Source organism: Scyliorhinus canicula, chromosome 3, assembly GCF_902713615.1.
Source record: "Scyliorhinus canicula chromosome 3, sScyCan1.1, whole genome shotgun sequence".
Lineage (NCBI taxonomy): Eukaryota > Metazoa > Chordata > Chondrichthyes > Carcharhiniformes > Scyliorhinidae > Scyliorhinus > Scyliorhinus canicula.
This window is the reverse complement of record NC_052148.1, coordinates 76020707-76040336: the sequence shown is the minus strand read 5'-3', so window position 1 is coordinate 76040336 and position 19630 is coordinate 76020707. Positions and strand designations below refer to the sequence as shown.

Sequence of the window (19630 nt, the reverse complement as noted above, 5' to 3'; positions counted from 1 at the left end):
TCTAAATTTGACTCCAACTCCATCTACAAGTTCACTGATGACAAGACCGTAGTGGGTCGGATCTCGAATAGTGATGAGTCAGAATACAGGAGGGAGATAGAGAACCTAGTGGAGGGGTGTAACGACAACAATCTCTCCCTCAATGCCAGCAAAACCAATTTTTACAGATGCACCATAGAAAGTATCCTCTCTGGCTGCGTCACAGCCTGGTATGGCAACTGCTCGGCCCAAGACCATAAGAAACTACAGAGTCATGAACACAGCCCAGTCCATCACGCAAAACGGCCTCCCATCCATCGAGTCTGCCTACACCTCTCCCTGCCATGGGAAAGTGGGCAGCATAATCAAAGACCCCTCTCACCCTGGTTATTCTTTCTTCCAACCTCTTCCATCAGGCAGGAGATACAAACGTCTGAGAACTCACACTAACAGGTTCAAAAACAGCTTCCCCACTGTTACCAGATTCCTGAATGACGCTCTTATCACTGTATCTTGGGACAAGTGACAATAAACCCAAATCCATTATTAGCAAAGACATAGTTGACCCAGGGACCTATGAATCGTGGAGTTATTATGGCATAGAAAAAGGCCTTTCAGCCTATCTGGTCTATGTTGTTTCTCTGTAGAGCAATCTAATCAACCCTATTCATACCTGCCCCTCATCTCCTTAGTCCTACAAGTCTATTTCTCTTGGCCGTCAATCCCATTCGTATTGAAATCATTCATAATTTCCACTTCCACAAGCAGCAATTTCCAAGTGAGTGTGGTGGGAAACTATTTCTTGTTTCGGCTCTGGTGCATTTTTAAAGGGAGATTGCTCATAAAATAACAATGATAGTTTTTCTTATTTACCTTAGGAACCAAAATTAGCCTTTGAAGATATTGATACAACTGAGCTGTATCCTTGTGTGATGTTTTACAGCAGCAATCCTGGAGAAAAGGTAACTGAAATTATCTATTTTTACAGATTCAAGGAAATTGAGACTCAATCTTGTCAAAAAGGAAGTCTAAATGAGGAGATAGAGAGATGGAGAGATTAGAGGGAATCGTAGAGCTTAGAATCCAGGCACAGTTGCCAGTGATGATGAGATTAAATCAGGAATGTGCAAGAGTCCTGGATTAGAAGGGCTAAGCGGCACCGGAGGCTTGTAGGACCGGAGCAGGTTACAGAGTTGGGGAGGGGTGAGACCATAGATCAGTGAATCCCAAACTTTGAGTCGCAGAACCTCTCGGTCTCCTAAAACCATCACGGAACCCCAAACAAACATTCTGAGAATGCTGATGCCCCTTTTTTGCCACAAACTAGGTGCAAACCCAAATCAAATGTAAATAAATCTTTTCCAGCTGTATCTTGTGCACATATTACCAAAGGTAGACCTTCCTGTCGTCTTCAGTGTGAGAAGTGATGCATTCTCCTTTGCTTCCACATCTTTTTGATGTCATTAACCATGGTCACTTAACATTAGCCCCTGGATGTAGTAACCACTTCAATTTCTGCCAGCAAGTAGAGAAAACATGAAAGAGAACTTGCCCCTCAGATGCCACCACGAACAATACTGATCGTTGTTGGCCACTTTTATGCCCAGCAACAAGAACAACTGAAAAAATTCAAATTGGTCAGTTGATCAAATTCCAGTTTGATTCAGAGTTCCTTTAAATTCCGAACGGAGAAATCAATGGTTTTTTTCATTTTGCCCATGTTAACAGGTGGAGTTGGACACCAACAGTGATGAGAGTAGGCAGGCTTGGTGATAGAGTGGATATTTGATCAGAATCCTTGGTTCAAATGTGAGCTGAACGCGAGGGGAAGAGGGATTGTCCTTGACATCGAGGCAGCATTTGACTGAGTGCAGCATCAAGGAGCTCTGGCAAAATTGAAGTAATTGGGGAAAACTCTTCACTGGTTGATTTCATACTTAACACAAAGGAAGATGCTTGTAGTAATAATAATAACCTTTATTGTCACAAGTCGCTTACATTAACACTGCAATGAAGTTACTGTGAAAAGCCCCAGGTCACCACATTCCCGCCACCTGTTCGGGTAGACTGAGGGAGAATTCAGAATGTCCAATTCACATAACAGGACGTCTTTCGGGACTTGTGGGAGGAAACCGGAGAACCCAGAGGAAACCCACGCAGACACAGGGAGAACATGCAGACTCCGCACAGACAGTGACCCATGCTGGGAATCGAACCTGGGACCCTGGCACTGTGAAGCAACAGTGATAACCACTGTGCTTCCCTGCATGGTGGTTGTTGGATGCCAATCATCTCAGACCCAGGACTTTGCAGCAGAAGTTCCTCAGGGTAGCGTCCTGGTTCCTACTGTCTTCAGTAGTTTAATAAATGGCCATCATTGTCATGGGATCAAAATCCTGGAACTCTATCCCCAGCAGCACTGTGATGGTGTCTACCACAGAGGCCTGCAGCAGTTCAAGAAGGTGGCTCACCACCACCATGTACAAGCTTCCTGAGCAAGACATGGGGCTCGCAAACAGGTTCCTTCTAACAAAACCCATCTGTCGAATGGCAGGCTTTGAACTACCACAGAGACGGTGGCCCATGCTAAACAGGTTCAGGACAGGCTATGGGCCCCTATCCAGCCAACCTCCACTGCTAGCAGCTCTATACAAACCCCTTATAAACTTGAGACACAATGCTGCACATTAGCAAGGAGTGCCCCCTCTACATACTAAGTTGCGGACTAATCACGTTGAACTCAGCAAATGGAGAGGCTAACGCTTGGCTTCAAGGATTTACATGTACATAATAAGAACCACAACTTTCTCAAGGGCAAGTAGGAATAGACAAGAAGAAAGGCTAATCTTGTCAGCGACACATACATCTCAAAAAAAAAGCTCATCTCTGTCAAATCAAGTAAATGTTGTATGTTATGCTATGAGATGCATGTAGCTTTAAGGATCACATCTTAAATTGCCGTCCTTCATTACCATCGAGACAGAAAGTGATGCAGTAGTCCATGTCTTGAAAAAATTGTATTCAGTTTCTGGCAGTAGATGGTAAAGCACAAGAAGGATCTCACCATTGTATAATTCTGCAGCTGTATAGCAGTCCAACATACGGTATCTCTCTATGACCAGCAGTTATCACGTTCCAGTAAGATTATTCAAATTTGAGAGCTTTTAAATAGTACAAGTTCTGATACTGCAAAGTTCGTGGGAACAGAGATTAACCAGCAGACCAGGGTCTAGCTTGGAGCAGAATTCCCCGTACAAGGAGGGAATCCGTTACTGCTGCTTGAAATGAAATTAAATTAAATGAAAATCGCTTATTATCACAAGTAGGCTTCAAATGAAGTTACTGTGAAAAGCCCCTCGTCGCCACATTCCGGCGTCTGTTCGGCAGTAACTTGCTGTCCTCTGCGGAGGTTAGGGGAAAGTTAAATACTGAAGTCTGGGCTAGGAAGAAGAATCCATCCAGTAACAGCTAAAGGAAGGCAGTGAAAAGTCTTCCATGGTTTAATTTTATCTTTTGCACCGAAAATCCCTTTTGTGAAGGAGCTTAAATAAATCTGGCAAAGTAGATACTGCTCAACAGTGCCAACATTGCAGTCAAGCAATAACCTTTGATAAGCGAAAACAGTGGTCATTAAAGGTACAGCTCAGCGAGGTTGAATGTCTGAATAACTGTCAAAACTTCCAGAAAGTACTAAAATACTGCAAAAAGCAAGATGACAAAATTTACAACACAATTGGAAGGCAGCATCCCTCCTATCCAAGTTGACTTTGTTCTGACAACAGATGTGTGATTTTTTACCTCAATATTCCTGAACCAGATAAATAAGTCATCAAAGCTAAAATGGTTACAGACAATGATGGCCAAATGCGCCCAGTCTTTCTGATGGAATATCTTAAAAATCCAGAGAAAATATGGTCAACCAGGATCAATCACGAAGATCATACCTTAATAACAAAAGTTCACACCAAACTTGGGTATGTAATTCAACATTCCACAATATTGTATCTTCAGCATCTTTTTGGTGCTGCTGGAGCTTTTGTGGTGATGTCACCTGGACCATGAACATGTGTAATTTAGTAGTCCGCTTACTTTGAGGGGCTGCAGGCTGCTGTAAGTTGAATTCTACAAATGTGTATGTTGATTTTAATTGCATTGATATTTATTAACTTGAATTATCACTTTGTGGTCAGAAATATTAATCTTTGAAAAGTCTGATTTAGTTTATCACCTTTTTGCTATCCGCATTTCTTTAGGTATTGGATGCAGGGAGTATTATTTCTGGTTATACACTAGATTTAGGAGCTAAACTGTATTTGAAAAATATCCGTACTGTAAATTCCATTGGGTGCAAATATTGTATCGTTATCCAGAATTAATGTAAACCTAGTAGACTATTGAGACCATTAATACGCCTGTGATTTTCTTGAGTTTGTGCAACCAATTTACTGTGTTTTCCATGAAAAGTCTCCATTTCCCATATATTTCAGGTGGCACTTTGTGACATGCAGATGCGTGGAATTTCACGAGACCTCCTGCCCGGTGAACCATTTTGTTGCCCTCTTATGACTGTACTAGCAGAAGCGACTGTGCAATTGATCCGAAAACTCCATAGCCATGACACTTGGTTGTCTGCAATTAACCACCACATGCTTTGTAGGTTTGAGCTAATTGGTTCAATAATGAAAGAAGCAAAGATTTTGAAGCTGAACAAAAGCCGAAGTAAATATTCTGCAAAGAAAAGCATTTTTGAGGATAAGGAAACAAAAGGACAAGAAGAAAGGTTATTCAAGGGTGCAGATAAGGCCCAAGGCATCACAGACTTGGCTGAGCTACAGCTAAGAATGTTATGCAGAGAAGTGTGGCCTGTTCTGGCAGTTGTTGGTGGAATTGACTGTGGACTCCGAGTTGGTGGTCATTGTGTACATAGGCCTTCGGGACGCAAAGCAACCCTTTTAGGAGTTACAAAAGAAGGAGGCACCTCTGCAAGACTACAATGGGAAGATGTGGAAATCACCATCAGGTACAAATATTACCTAAATTTAGAAATTAATCTTATTCTGAAATGTATTTTTCTGCCTGTATACTTATTAATTTAAGGAATATCAGTATAATTGGAAGAAGCCACCGGGCTATCCTATCTATTGTAAAATAATGGGATGGGAAAGGATACAGTTGAATTGGAAAGATGTGAGGGTAGAAGAGGGATTGGGACAGAATATAACTCTTTAACGTGCTATTTTTTTGAAAGATGGATGTTGCTCCACATCTCACATCAGGTACAGATAAGAATTCCCTTCATCTCAAAAAGGAACATAATCACTAAAAACATGTACATGAAAATATAATGCCCAGATCTTTCAGTCTCCGGATCATCAGGACCCTATGGAAGTCCTGATATGCAGACCACTGTGGGAATTTCGTCGGATGTTTGAGCTTCCAGTGGGTAATTCATTCACGGTAATTCACGAGACTCTACATGAATGTCTCTGAGCTAGAGTTGGAAACCCTAGGTAGTTCTGTGGGATTTACCCGTACGAATATATGAATTAAGAGTAGAATTAGGCCATTCAGCCCCTCGAGCCTGTTCCACCATTCAATAAGATAGTGGTTAGAAACTATCATAGAATTTACAGTGCATAAGAAAGCTATTTGGCCCATTGAATCTGCACCGGCCCTTGGAAAGAGTACCCTACTTAAACCCACACCTCCACCCTATCCACATAACCTTACCTTGCAATTTTAGCATGGCCATTCCACCTAACCTGCACATCTTTGGACTGTGGGAGTAAACCGGAACACCCAGAGGAAACCCATGCAGACACGGGGAGAAAGTGCAAACTCCACACAGTCATCCAATGTTGGAATTGAACCAGAACCCTGGAGCTGTGAGGTAGCAGTGCTAACTACTGTGCCACCTTGCCGCCCCACCCAACTCCATATTCACCCAACACCCAAGAATTTCTGGGTGATATTTTCTGGCCGTTCTCTCTGGCAAGATCTTTCAGTCCGTCAAAGGCGATCCACTGTTGTGGGTTCCCCAGTGGTAGGACCTGAAGATCCCACCATCAGCCAATCACAAGCTGCCTCTGCTGTTAGAAAATGCCACCAGGATGTTGGAAAATCTAGCCCAATGTCCCTGCCTCCCAATGACCCTCTCTGGGTCAGAAAGTTCCAAAGACCCTCAATCCTGAGTGGAAAAACAGTTCTCTACTTTCCATATTAAATGAGAGACCCATTTTTAAACAGTGTCTCCTAGTTCGGGTCTCCCACAGGGGGAAATATTTTTTAATTTATTCGTCCATGGGATGTGGGCGTTGCTGGCTGAGCCAGCATTTATGCCCACCCCTGATGGAATTTAAGAACTGACTACATTGCTGCAGTCACATGTAGGCCAGGTAAGGATGACAAATTTCCTTCCCCAATGGACATTAATGAACCACATGGGTTTTTATGACAATCTGCGATGGTTTCATGGTCATCATTAGACTTTTGATTCCTGATTTTTTTTAAAAACTGAAATCAAATACCACCATCTGCCCTGGTGGAATTTGAACCTGAGTCCCCAGACCCTGTGGCTCTGGATTACTAGTCCAATGACAGTACCACTACGCCCCTGCCTCCCCATGAAAGATGGATGCTGTTCCACATCTCACATCATGTACAGATAGGAATTCCCTTCATCTCAATAAGGAACATAATCATTAAAAACATGTACATGAAAATATAATGCCCAGATCTTTCAGTCTCTGGATCCTCAGGACCCTATGGAAGTCCTGATTTGCAGACCACTGTGGGAATTACATAGGATGTTTGAGCTTCCAATAGGCAATTCATTTGTTCCACGAGACTCTACATGAATCCCAATCAAGCCCCCTCAGGATTTTTATTTCAATAAGATCCTCTTTTTTTAAAACACCAATGGATACAGACCCAGCCTGTCCAACCTTTCCCCATCCCAGGTATGAATAAAGTGAACCTTTTCTGTACTGCTTTTAACACATTGATATTCTTTATGAAATAAGGAGACCAGAACTGTACATTGTACTCCAGATGTGGGGACCAGATTATACACTGTACTCTCGGTGTAGGGTCACTAATATCCCGTATAACTAGCAAAACATCCCTACTTTTATATTCTATTCTCCTTGCAATGAGCAACAGCATTTACATTTGCCTTTCCAATCACCTGTTGTACCTGCAGACTAAGTTTGTGATTCATGAACCAGGACACCTAGATTCCTCTGTACCTCAGTTTAACAATCTCTTTCAATTTAAATATGATGCTGGTTTTGGATTTTCCTGCCAAAGTGAACAAATTCAAATATTGGACAGAACATTCGTAGTTTAACTCCTTGGTAACCACAGAACTGACCTCCAATCACTCACCTGACTAACTTCCACCACCCAAGTACCTCGCTTTGAGCGCACCTAACTAGCCCCAAATCTGACTAGCCCCTCCTCGCCCACCTACTTCCCACACCTACCCATTCACCAACATTCACATTAAACTTACTATATGGCATCTTGTGCCATAGAAAAAAAAGTACGTCTTGTCCTCTCCCATTGCAACAACCCTGCGGGGAGCTCTCCAAGGGACACTGCACTCCTCATTTTTTTAGGAAGCTTGGCTTGAAAAACCTGACAAGTAACGTGGAGCAGTGTCTAGGTGTAGAAAGATTTGAGTGAAGTTGCAATCCAGTGATTACAAGCACGCCGAAGATCCAGACCTATGTGTAACCACCTAGGTCAAGTGAACTGCCCTTAACTGCGCTGTACCCAAAACTTTGCTTTTGGCAACTGTATCAGAGGAACAGGATTAGGCTATTTGGCGCAATGAACCAGCTCCACCATTCATTTAGATCTGTGCTTTTCAAACTTTTTTGCCCGGGACCAATTTTTATCAAATGGCTGTCCTTCAAAACCAACGCCGGCCAACCTTCACTACCCACGCTGGTCGATCTTCATGACTCACCATTTTTGCTTTAATGTGACAGGTGAGCCTGCTTGGTCCTCACAATCACACTTGCTTTGTCATTCAATGTTACATTTCTGCTGAGGACTTTATCTGATTATGTAAGTTCTTACTGCATCTGTTGAAAAACAATTTTGAGGTTTGTCCTCAAAATTGCCATGCTTAGTCTTCAAATGTCTTTGAAGTTTTCAGGGTTGTAATCTTTCATTTGCCAGTACTTCCCTGCATCGAACACACATGGGCTTTGCATCCTGATTGTATTGGCACAATTAATAAACCTCAAGAAAATAGCTTTATACTGCTTTGTTCCTGATTTTAGCTTCTTAATGAGTTGTTCACCAGAGGCCCTGGAGTTCACACCAGCACTTCTGGCATCTGCAAATTGGAGGAATCTCTCTCTCGCGTGCAGAGCACATGGCCTGCTCCCTGCTACTGCTTCGAGAGAGGAGACTCCATCGCGCTGACATCAGGAAGAGGCGGTCTGCCTTGCTGGGTTCCTGCCTGCGCACTGCTGAGGGGGCATGCATGCGCGGGACGGCTGGCACTCTGAAATCGGGTCATGGTCGACATTTTTAAAAGCTGGTAGTGGCCGTTGGGCACTTTGCATGATTGGAAACGTCGCGACCAATGGCCCTGCAATCCATCCGCAGGTCGTGACCCTGCGTTTGAAAATGACTGATTTAGATCATGGCTGACAATGCCCTGCCCTATCCTTGCACTATGGGCACATATCCCTTAATGTCATTGGTCTCCAGCAAAATATCTACATCTGTGGTTCTAAAAATATATCAATTTCTGTCTTGAACATGCTCAATGATTGAGCTTCTACTGCCCTCTAGGGTAGAGAATGCCAAAGATTCATCCTCTGAGTGACGAAATTCCTCCTCATTTTAGTCTTAAATGGCCAGCTGATATTCTGAGATAATATCCTCTGGTTTTCGACTCACCAGTCAGCGGAAACACCTTATCTATATCTATTCTGTCATGCCCTGTAAGGACTTTGTACATTTCAACAAGGTAATCCTTCATTCATTGAAACTCTTGACAATACAGGCCCAGTTTCCTCAACTCCCATCGCCACAGGAGGAGTGTAAGTACGTCCTTCCTTAAATAAGGCAACCAAAACTATGCACAATACCCCAGGTGAGATCTCTAACTACAGCAAGACATCTTTACTCCTATACTCAATTCTCCATGTGATGAAGACCAACATCAGTGGTTAGCACTGTGGCTTCACAGCGCCAGGGTCCCAGGTTCGATTCCCGGCTGGGTCACTGTCAGTCCGAAGTCTGCCCGTTTCTGCGTGGGAGGAAAACAGTAATTTGGACATTCTGAATTCTCCCTCTGTGTACCCGAACAGGTGCCAGAATGTGGCAACTAGGGGCTTTTCACAGTAACTTCATGCAACGTAAGCCTACTTGTGACTGTAAAGTGTATTATTATATATACCATTTGCCTTCCTAATTGCTTGCTCCACCTACATATTAGCTTTTTGTGACCTTGACACCCAGTTCTCTTTACACACCCACAATTACCAACCTCTCCATTTAAGAAATGTTTTATCTTGTGTTTTTTCTACCAAAGTGAATAATTTCACACAAATTCATATTATATTCCATCTGCCATGTTCTAGAACATTCACTTGGCCTGTCCAAGTCTGAAGTCTCCTTGCATCCTCTCTACTTACAATCCCACCCTGTTTGGTGTCATCAGCAAATTTGGAAATGTTACAATTGATCTCCATATCCAAATAATTCATATAGTTTGTGAATAACTATAGACCTGGCACTGATCCTTGTGGTACCCCTTTGGTAATAGCCTGCAATCTGGAGAATGATCTGTTTATTTCTACACTGTGCCTTCTGTACAATAACCAATTCTATATTCATACTAATATATTTTCTCCAATCCCATGCACTCTAATTTTATTTACTAACCTCCTGTGTCAGACTTTAACAAAATCCTGCTGAAAATCCAAATACATCAAATCCATTGGTTCTCCTTTATCTATGTAACAAGTAACATCCTTAAAACTTCCAACAAGTTTGTCATCATGATAAATCAGTGTTGACTCTGCCCAATTTTACCATTCATTTTTAATTAATAATAATAGATTCTAACATTTTCCCCACTACAGATGCTAAACTAACAAACAGGTCTGTAACGTGTCCACCTCCATCTTTAAATATTGGGCTTACATTTGCTACATTAGCTACTTCCCTGTCCGCATTAACTTTTCCAGTATCTAAAGAATTTTGAAGGTAGTCACCAATGCATCCACCATCTCTCTGGTCACCACGTTCAACACTCTGGGATGAAGCTCATCTGGTCCAGGGGATTTATCAACCTGAACTTTAAGTATTACTTATTTACTAATACCAATTTTTTTTGGTTCCTTAGTTTCTCAAGTCTCTTGGTTGCCCAGCATATTTCTGTATCATTCTCTGTGAAGACAGACACAAAGTAACTTTAGATTTTCCAACATAAATTCTCCTGTGCTGACCTATAATGGGCCCACATTTGTCACAGCTAATCTTTTCCATTTTATGGACCTAAGGAAGCTTTTATAGTCTATATATTGCTACAAGTTTGCATTTCTTTTCCAATTTCCCTTTCTTAATCAGATTATTGGTCTTCCTTTCCTGGGTTCTAATTTGCTGCAAATCCTTAGGTTTGCCACCTTTTCTAGCATCCCTACAAGCCATTAAGGTATTGCAATCTTTAACTTCTTTCATTAACCACGGTTGATTTTCCTTTGTGTTTGTGCCATAGAGGAATGTATTTCTGTTGTAGACTTTATACTAATGTCTTTAAATACTAGCCATTGCCTGTCTAATGTCAAATTTGTGTATTTTTCCAATCTACCATCATCAACTTGCTCCTCAGATCTTTAAGACCCAAATTGCAGACTTAATTACATTGTATTCAGTCTTAATGCCAAATTCTTTCATATTATGATCACTATTTCTGAAAATCTCTTTCACAAGGTTGAGTAGCCCTTTCTCATTACACAATATTAAATCCAGAATTGCCCAATCCCTTCTTGGCTTCTCAACATACTGCTCCAGACACTGATCTCGTTACACTCCAGGATTTTTCCTCCAAAGCATTAGTACTGATATGGGTAACTCAGTCTATGTGTAAATTGAAGTATTATTGTACACATTTCTAATTTAATGATTTATATCTATCCAACATGTCACTATAGTTTTGTGGCCTATAAACCACTCTCATCAATGCTTGCTATTTTTTAGCTCCATCCAAACTGGTTATGCAAATTGATCCTTCGATCCAATATACTCTCTTATCAATGCACTGATCTGATAACTTACCCCACCTCCTTTTCTTTTCACCTGTCCCTCCTAACTACCGAATATCCTTGGACATTCAGTTTCCAATCTTGGTCACCCTGTAGCCATATCTTCGTAATGGCAATGAAATCATGCCCTTTTGCTACGTGCATTCGGATAGTGTGCCTTTAAGTCTGCTTTTTTAAACTTTAGAAGAAAGAACAAAGACAAGTACAGCACAGGAACAGGCCCTTCGGCCCTCCGAGCCTGTGCCAATCATGCCCTAAATAAAAACATAACCTTCTGCCCTTACTCAATCTGTATCCCTCTATTTCCTCCCTATTCATGTACCCATCCAGATGCCTCTTAAATGTTGCTAATGTGCTTGCTTCCACCACATTCTGTGGCAGCACGTTCCAGGCACCCAGTGTGAAAAAGGTACCCTGCACATCTCTTAAACTTCCCTCTCTCTTACCTTGAACCTGTGCCTCCTTGTAATTGACACTTCCACCCTAGGGGGAAAAAAGCCTCTGACTATCCATCCTGCCTTTGCCTCTCATAATTTTGTAGACCTCTATCAGGTCTCTCCTCAGCCTCCGTCTTTCCAGTGAAAACAATTGTAGTTTATTCAACCTCTCCTCATAGCCAACACCTTCGAGACCAGGCAACATCCTGGTGAACCTTCTTTGCACTCTCTCCAAAGCTTGCATGCCCTTCTGATAATGTGGTGACCAGAATTGCATGCAATTATTTGCTATTCTGATCCTATTTGATACTTCGTATGCTTCAGCTTTTTCTATTTTTGCTTTATACTACTTTTCTGCTTCCTTTTACCAGTTTTTCTTCCTTCAGATTGGAGTTCCCGAAGGTTCCCACCCTCTACAAAACTAGTTAAACCTTCCTCAACAGCACTAGCAAACCTCCCTGGGAGGATGTTAGTCCCGGTCTTGCTAAGATGCAGTCTTTAGGTCCCATCTGCCACAGAACCAGTCCCAGTGCCTCAGAAATATGATGCCCCCCTTCCTACACCAGTTCCATGTTCAATCGCTCAATTCTCCTATTCTATGCTCGCTAGAACATGAGACTGGAAGACAAGTACAGCACTTGTCTTTGCTTTTTGCTTTCAGGACCTCATTCTCCCTTCCTACTCAAATCATTGGTACTGATGGTGGACCTTGACTGCTGTTCATACTCTCCAGAAGAATGCCTGCGGCAACTCTGACATCCAGGACCCTGGCACCAAGGAGGCAATGTATAATCTTATTGTCACATCTATGGCCACAGAAACACTTGTGTGGTCTCCATCTCACTTACTTGAAGGTTATAGTTCTATGTCAGAGCTTATCTCTTAATCTATAAATAAACCTGAAAAATATTTACCAGAACTTAACCACATGAGCTTAATTCACTTCTCACTTAGGCATTGTTTCCTTGTGTACCCCTTACTATTATACAGTTTGAAAGGTTTACTTATTATATAGACCCTCTGATGTGTCACTCGCTAGTTTAAATTCCTGCTCCAGTAATTAACACCAATTGAACCAACTACTTTCAGCTAATTGACAGATACCTGGCACCACCAGGCAGCTTCCTGATCAACAAGATAGTCAAACTTACTTGAAGGTCATTAGTTCTATATCAGAGCTTGACTTTTAATCTATATGTACCCAAAAAGACTTGCCAGAATTTACCACATGAACCTAATTTATTACTCTGATTCAGTCTCCATCTCACTCAAGCATTGTCTCCTATTTCCTTGTTCACCCATACGTCTTGAAGCTGAATTCCTGCTGGTTGTTTCGATACACTATCGCAGTCATTTTCAAAGTGGGTAGTGGGCGGGTCAGGAGGCGCCATCCATCACAGCCTTTTCGATTGCGGGAATTAATGCGCAACGGACCTAACAACCGGTTTTTTAAAATGCCAGCTCGACCGGCTTTAAAAACGACGGCTTTCAGAATGTGGGCATGCTGCGCGTACATGCCCCTAATCAGTGCACATGCCCGGAGCTCAGTATGAAACACTGCCTCCTCCTGATGTCAACGCGCTGACCCAGGAGAAGATTTTTTTTAAAATTCAATGCAGTCTTCCTGCCTGAAGTGACGGCAGAGAGCAAGTCACACGCTCCGAACACGTGCTCTGGGCGCGATTGCAATTGCTCTATTTTTTCAGCAGCAAACAAGCAACAAGTAAAATTTAAAATGGATCATTTTATAATAAGGAAGAGAGGGCTAGAGGCGCAAACAGGCCAGGATCTCTCAACTAAACCTGCTGGAGAGAGTGGCACAGGAGAATCCACAGCGGGACAAAGCAGTGCTGGTGTGAGCTCCAGGACCTCTGATGAACAACCCATACAGGCCGGTTTTCACTCTGAGTCTGACACTTTGCCAAATTCTAGGAAGATTTTGTCTATTATATTAACAGACTAGGGATTGAAAAAAAATTGTGAATATTTATTAGTGTAAATCTAGCAGTGTTTTTTGAATGTGAATAACAAATAATTAATTACAACACTGCTTCTATTGCATTTTGATTCTTATTTTTACTTCTGTCCAATTTGTATCTATTTTATTTCTGTATATTTTTCTTTTTGTCCGTTTTCTTTTGTATATCTGTTTTACTTTCTCTTTTTACACATCTTTTATTATTTTTTTTCTTTCTGGCTTACATTCTCCCTTCATCATTGTGTTATAACATCCGCTAATAAAGCTTCCTGAATTCTTGGTCTCCCAGTGATACTCCACTCTCTACGCTGGATCCATGCAAGCCTTATCACTTTGACATCACAAGACTTCATGGTCTTAAACCTTCCATGTTACTGGACCTGACCTACCTGACAGGAGTCCATGAAGAACCTGAAATAAGCAGCAAGGTGACCCAAAATAAAGACTCCCCTGAGAAAGTTGTCAAGACTGAACTGGAAAAAAAGCTGGATGATGACATTGCAAAATTTATGGCAGATGATGACCACAAAGACCCCGTCAACTTGCAAAACCGGGAATCATCAACTGTACTCACAAAAAACTTACTGGTTCATGATGAAGAAAATGAGGCTCAAAAGGGATGTCCTTCGAAAATGGATGCTGACTTAATTGAAAACTGTCAGAACTCACCTGAGAAGAATGTACAAAGCCATGAATTATTCGTAGCTGAATTACGTGCTGTGCAACTTTCATATCTCTCCGTTGGGGCTATGAAAACCCTTAGTGTCATACTGAGTTATGGCAAATATGCAGACTTACTCCTTGTTCCATATATAACTGCCCACAGTCCTAGTAGTTCAGACTGTACCAAATCTTCCTCCAGCTCCCTGGAGAATGCTGAACTTAGAGTGGTCCTTCATTACTTAATGAGGTGCATGGTAAAATGGGCAGTGCGACCGTGCCCAATTAAACGAGTAATTTCGCTAGCTGATCTAGAACGTGCACATGTCATGATCTTCAAGGGTGCATTGGATTCCCTGGTGGGAGATTGTGGAACCAAGGAAAATAAAGGTAAGGAACATTCAGTTAGAATTACCTATCCTCATTATTGTAGTGTAATAGTACTGGTATACAGCCCCTTAAAAAAAAATTCTTATTGCTTCATTAAAGGCATAATTTTATTTAATAAATAATAAATATACTTTTATTTTTGATTTTTTGATATTTAAGACAGCCAAGTAGTTTGGTCCCAACTCCATCTCGACCATTAAAAATATATCCAGTAATAAAGTGAGGTTGCATTTGTCAGAGTCTCGCCTCTTGTGTGGGAAATTATGTTGGACAATGGTGTTGGGAATTGATGGATGTAATCTGTTTCGTATGCTATGTTTTCTTTTGCTAAGTGAAAATAAAATCATTTCAGAGCTGGTGTACTGATTATAGCACTTGAGATTAAAGCTTTTTTAAATAAGCTATATGATTAAGGCATATTGCTCTAAAATAGAATAACCACATAAAACTTTTGTAACTGCATTAATAGTGCGATGAATAACTGCTGCAGTAACTTGATTTGGGATTTAAGCAAGTGCACTTCAAAAGTACTTATTTGGCGGTAAATAGTACAAAAGACTATGTAAATATAAGTCTTTCTATTTCTGCTTCACTATATATTTTGAACATTAATAATATTCGCTTGGTAGTACATAACGTGACTATTGCTGAAAGAAAGAGTCATGCTGTCAAATCTTTTTGTTTTGCACTTGACAGGGACAAGAATGCCAATTTCAGAGGAAGCAGCAATTTATATTGCATGAATGACGTTAACAAATTGATGTTGGTCAAATTGTTGCTTTGAAAAATGCCAGTATGATACTAGATATATAGGCCGTAATTCCCAATTACTTGCGAATTGTATCAAAAAGCATGACCCTTTGGCTGTTCAAAATAAGCAGAGTATTAACCATATTCAATCAGCCCATGCTTGCAAGACTCAGTAAAACTGTCTAAAGTTAAATGTGATTCCACAACTGAACAGCACTTGCTGAACAATCCTGAGTGTTCTAAGAGTTACACTAACAACCAATTTACCACTACCAATTGGGTTTGCAATGTGCCTCAGGTACACCTGCTAGAAATTTCATGTAATCAGATGCAGTGATGTGCCCTCTGAAGGCAAAAGAGACAAGACATTGTACCTTTTTTAGATTAAACAAAAACAGGGGACAATAATTACCTGGTGCATTCGCCATAAACAAAACAGGGGACAATAATTCCCTTGGTCCAATAGATCAGATACAAATATTAGGTCGTAACAAAAAAAATTGAGTTTAAAAGTCTTGGTTTGTATGAACTATCTACCATTAGTTTCTACAACGAGTATAGAATCAGAGAATGTGTTATACCGGCACAGTAAATAGAAGAAAAAGTAGTATTGGAGAAGTTGAATCTAGCTAGAGTGCAATGAGGAAGAAAACTGTATTTTTAAAAAGTAGACTGTCTTGAAAAACAACAATTTAAAGGAGAGACTTCTATATTATTTCTTGTATTTAGTATGACACCCTCCCAACAGAAGATGTGTTATTAAAAAGTAGAATACTCCAAATGCCGGAGATCTCAATAAAAAACAAAAAAGCTAGAAATACTCAGGTCAGGCAACATGTTTGGAGAGCAAAGTTTTTCGCATATCAGGACAATGATCTTTTGCCAGGACTTGGGAAAATTAAAGAACTAACAAATTTTAAGCAATTCAATGAGAATCAAAATAAATGGTGTGATTGAAAGTAATACAAAGAGATGTATTGGTGAAAAATAAAATATTGTTGTTGGAGGTAAAGGTGAGAAGGGAGCAAGTGGTTTACAATAGACAAACCTCAATGACATAAATTAATACAGGGGAGAAAGATTCTAACTGTCAGATGTAATGTAAATTGGAATATTATGTTATTAAAATTGGAAACAAAATGGGAAAGCTGCAAACAAATATGCTTAAGCTAAAGAAAAATAAGTGGAGAATTTTTCTCTTTCCACTTTGATACATTTGAGCACCTTGACTGAAAGATACAGGGTGGGATTTTCCCACCAGCCTGCTGTGTGTTTTTTGGCAGGGGAGGTGGCCCGCCAGTGGGATCTATAGTCCTGCCATTGTCAATGAGATTTCCCGTTTACAGCACCCCTCGTCGTCGGGAAACATGTGCGCAAGCGAGGAATTGGAATTTCCCGTCACCACGAACAGCCGGTCAATCCCGCCCACAATATTTTAGAATTTTACAGGACCTGGATCCATTCAGTGAATCAATATTGTCTAGGCAGCACATTGTCAATTGGTGCCATTAAGATTATTGAATCGGGTTAATGATTATTGATGCTATGCCGGAATTTATCACAAAGGCTGGGAGCAGCAGATTAATCACAAGCTTTATTTATGTCTGTGACTATCAAACTTCAACTTAATTGATGGTTTTCTTCAATTGAATATGAAGAACTTCACGCACCATTCGTTTAGAAGAAATATTAACTCAAATGTTTGTTTTTTCAAATCCTAATTTTAGATTCTTCATTACCAGAAAATGCAAGACTTCACTCTCAAGCAGCATCAACTTCATCTAGTACAGTTTCTCTCTATAGTAACTCCTCTGAGGAAAGTGTGGGCGTACCCTTCTCAGTGCCAGCTTCAAACTCCTCTTCAACTACTAATTTGGGTTCTTTAGTGTCTGCTAACGGACTAGAAAATTTTAATCCTTTCTTGCCTGTCAATGTCTTACAGTGAGTGAAATATCTATAATACATTTCATATTTCAGTGCCTTCTCTTTTATTGATAAATAGAGTGTATTCACTCTTGGGAAGCCCCTTGAGGCTTTTACTAATAAGTCATTCTGTAAGGGTTTTGATCAATTGCCAAATTTCTAGTATTAGTACAGTTTATCATTGCTACTAGATTCACGATATCTGAGCACATTTGCTTTGCATAAGTGCTATTTATGATGGTACACATAGTTCAATATATTTTAATTGAGGACAACAAACTTTAACGTCAAACATCCAGTGAGGGTCTTGACATTTTCCTCAGTTGTAATTTACTATATGACCTTTATTTTGGATTGTCAGCTTGATCTCAGTTTCAACATTTTCCTTTAGGTCTGTGGATCCAGTGACACTTGAGGCAACTCAGCTAGTGAGGTCAGAGGCAACAGTGCAAAATGGTAGCTTTGTAGTACAGCCTACGATTATTTTTATATAGGATAAGTTGTTTTCTTTTTTTAAATAAAAGCAGATGCACTAACAGCAGTAAGCTAACACTTCATGTTATAATTGGCCAGCAATGGTGAGTTACAGTATTTTGCCCTCGAAACGTTGCCCTCCATTTTCAGCGATTGAAAATCTTTTAAAAGTTGAGGGCACCCACATGACCTATTAATGGTCTCAAAATTAAATTTCATCAAAATATTTCTGGGAACTTTATCAATAGAAAATTAGGTGTTTGACCAAAAGGTACTATGGGCACGATTCTCCGCAAATGTGGAGAGTCGTGAAGGCTGCCGTGAAACTGGCCGTGTTTCACGGCAGCCTCCGCGCCCCCTCCCGGGACCCGATTCTGCTCCCTGGTCGGGGCTAGCAGCGGGGCCCCGTGAACCTCGGCATCGCAGGCTTAGCAAACTTTGCTAAGCCCGCGCGCCAAGGGTAACGGCGGCTGACATAAACGATGACGTCAGCCGCGCATGCGCAGATTGGATGGCTCCAATCCGCGCATGCGCGGATGACGTCATCACACATATGTGTGAAACCCACGCATGCGCGGGCCGTTATGCCCCTCATCCGCCCTGCGGACTGATCCAGCGGGGCGGCGGAGGAACAAAGAGTGCGCGGGGTTCGGACCCGCTGCCCGTGATCGGTGCCTACCGATCGCGGGCCCATGCCACCCTTGGCACGGCTGTGGTGCGGCCGTGACAATCGGTGGCATGGTTCTCCAGAACGGCACTTTGCGGCCACTTTCACGAACGGTGAGAGCAGGTGTGTTGGAGTTCGTGAAAACGGCCGTAAAGGCCTGGGAAATCGGCCCATCGGCTAGGGGAGAAAAAAACGGCGAGCAGCGATTCGTGTCGTGGGGCGGCCGTGGGGGGGGAGGGGGAGAATAGCGGGAGGTCGGGAAAAATGTCGGGAAGGCCCTCCCCCTATTCTCCGACCCATCGTGGGGGGCGGAGAATCGCGCCCTATTTGAATCACAGGCTGAAAAGCAATTGTCCCAGCTGTTTGTTATGATGTATTTGCATTTTTGGATGTGGAATCCTGTTCTGCATAATTAACAAAGCGTTGAGAGCTGTCTCAACATAATGGTAATGGAGTCATAGATGTTTACAGCATGGAAACAGGCCTTCGGCCCAGCTTGTCCATGTCGCCCAGTTTCTATCACTAAACTAATCCCACTTGCCCGCCTTTGGCCTATAACCCTCTATACCCACCCTGCCCATCCACTGCTTTTTAAAAGACAAAATCGTACACGCCTCTACCACTGTGTCTGGCAGCCCGTTCCAGATACTCTCCACCCTCTGTGTGAAGAAATTTCCTCTATGGTCTCTTTTGTATCTTTCCCCTCTCACCTTAAACCTATGCCCTCTAGTTCTCGACTCCTCTATCTTTGGGGAAAGTAATAGAATATATTTTGGGGGAAAATCAAGAATGCCCAAGCAGAACATGAAATCAAAACTTTTCTTTGTTGCTTACTGAGGAACTTTGAAAAATGGTTTATTTAGCTGCTCAATTCCAACATTGAAAAGTGTAAATTAGTTTTTTATGACTGATCTGGTTGGTACAACTGAACTTCATATTTTCATGAAAAATTAGATGCTGAAATCGCATTAAAACGTGCAATAAAACAAGCTGATTTCACTGAATTGTATATTCAGCAGAAGACACCTTGCTTATTAAAAAATAATTTCAACAAGCTATTGCCATACATGCTATTGCCTTT

The 19630-nt window shown here is 41.5% G+C and overlaps 1 protein-coding gene across 3 annotated transcripts in view; it reads left to right on the top strand.

The window, feature by feature from the left end:
* LOC119962749 (probable E3 ubiquitin-protein ligase HERC1) overlaps positions 1-19630 on the top strand; it is a 594360-nt gene that overhangs the window by 272392 nt on the left and 302338 nt on the right. For 2 of the 3 annotated variants that reach the window (XM_038790765.1, XM_038790764.1), the window contains 4 exons: positions 858-941; positions 4467-4999; positions 13951-14735; positions 17213-17426. In XM_038790765.1, the coding sequence (XP_038646693.1) occupies positions 858-941; positions 4467-4999; positions 13951-14735; positions 17213-17426 (1616 nt within the window). The remainder of the gene's footprint in view (positions 1-857; positions 942-4466; positions 5000-13950; positions 14736-17212; positions 17427-19630) is intronic. The other variant, XM_038790766.1, reaches the window with a different exon arrangement.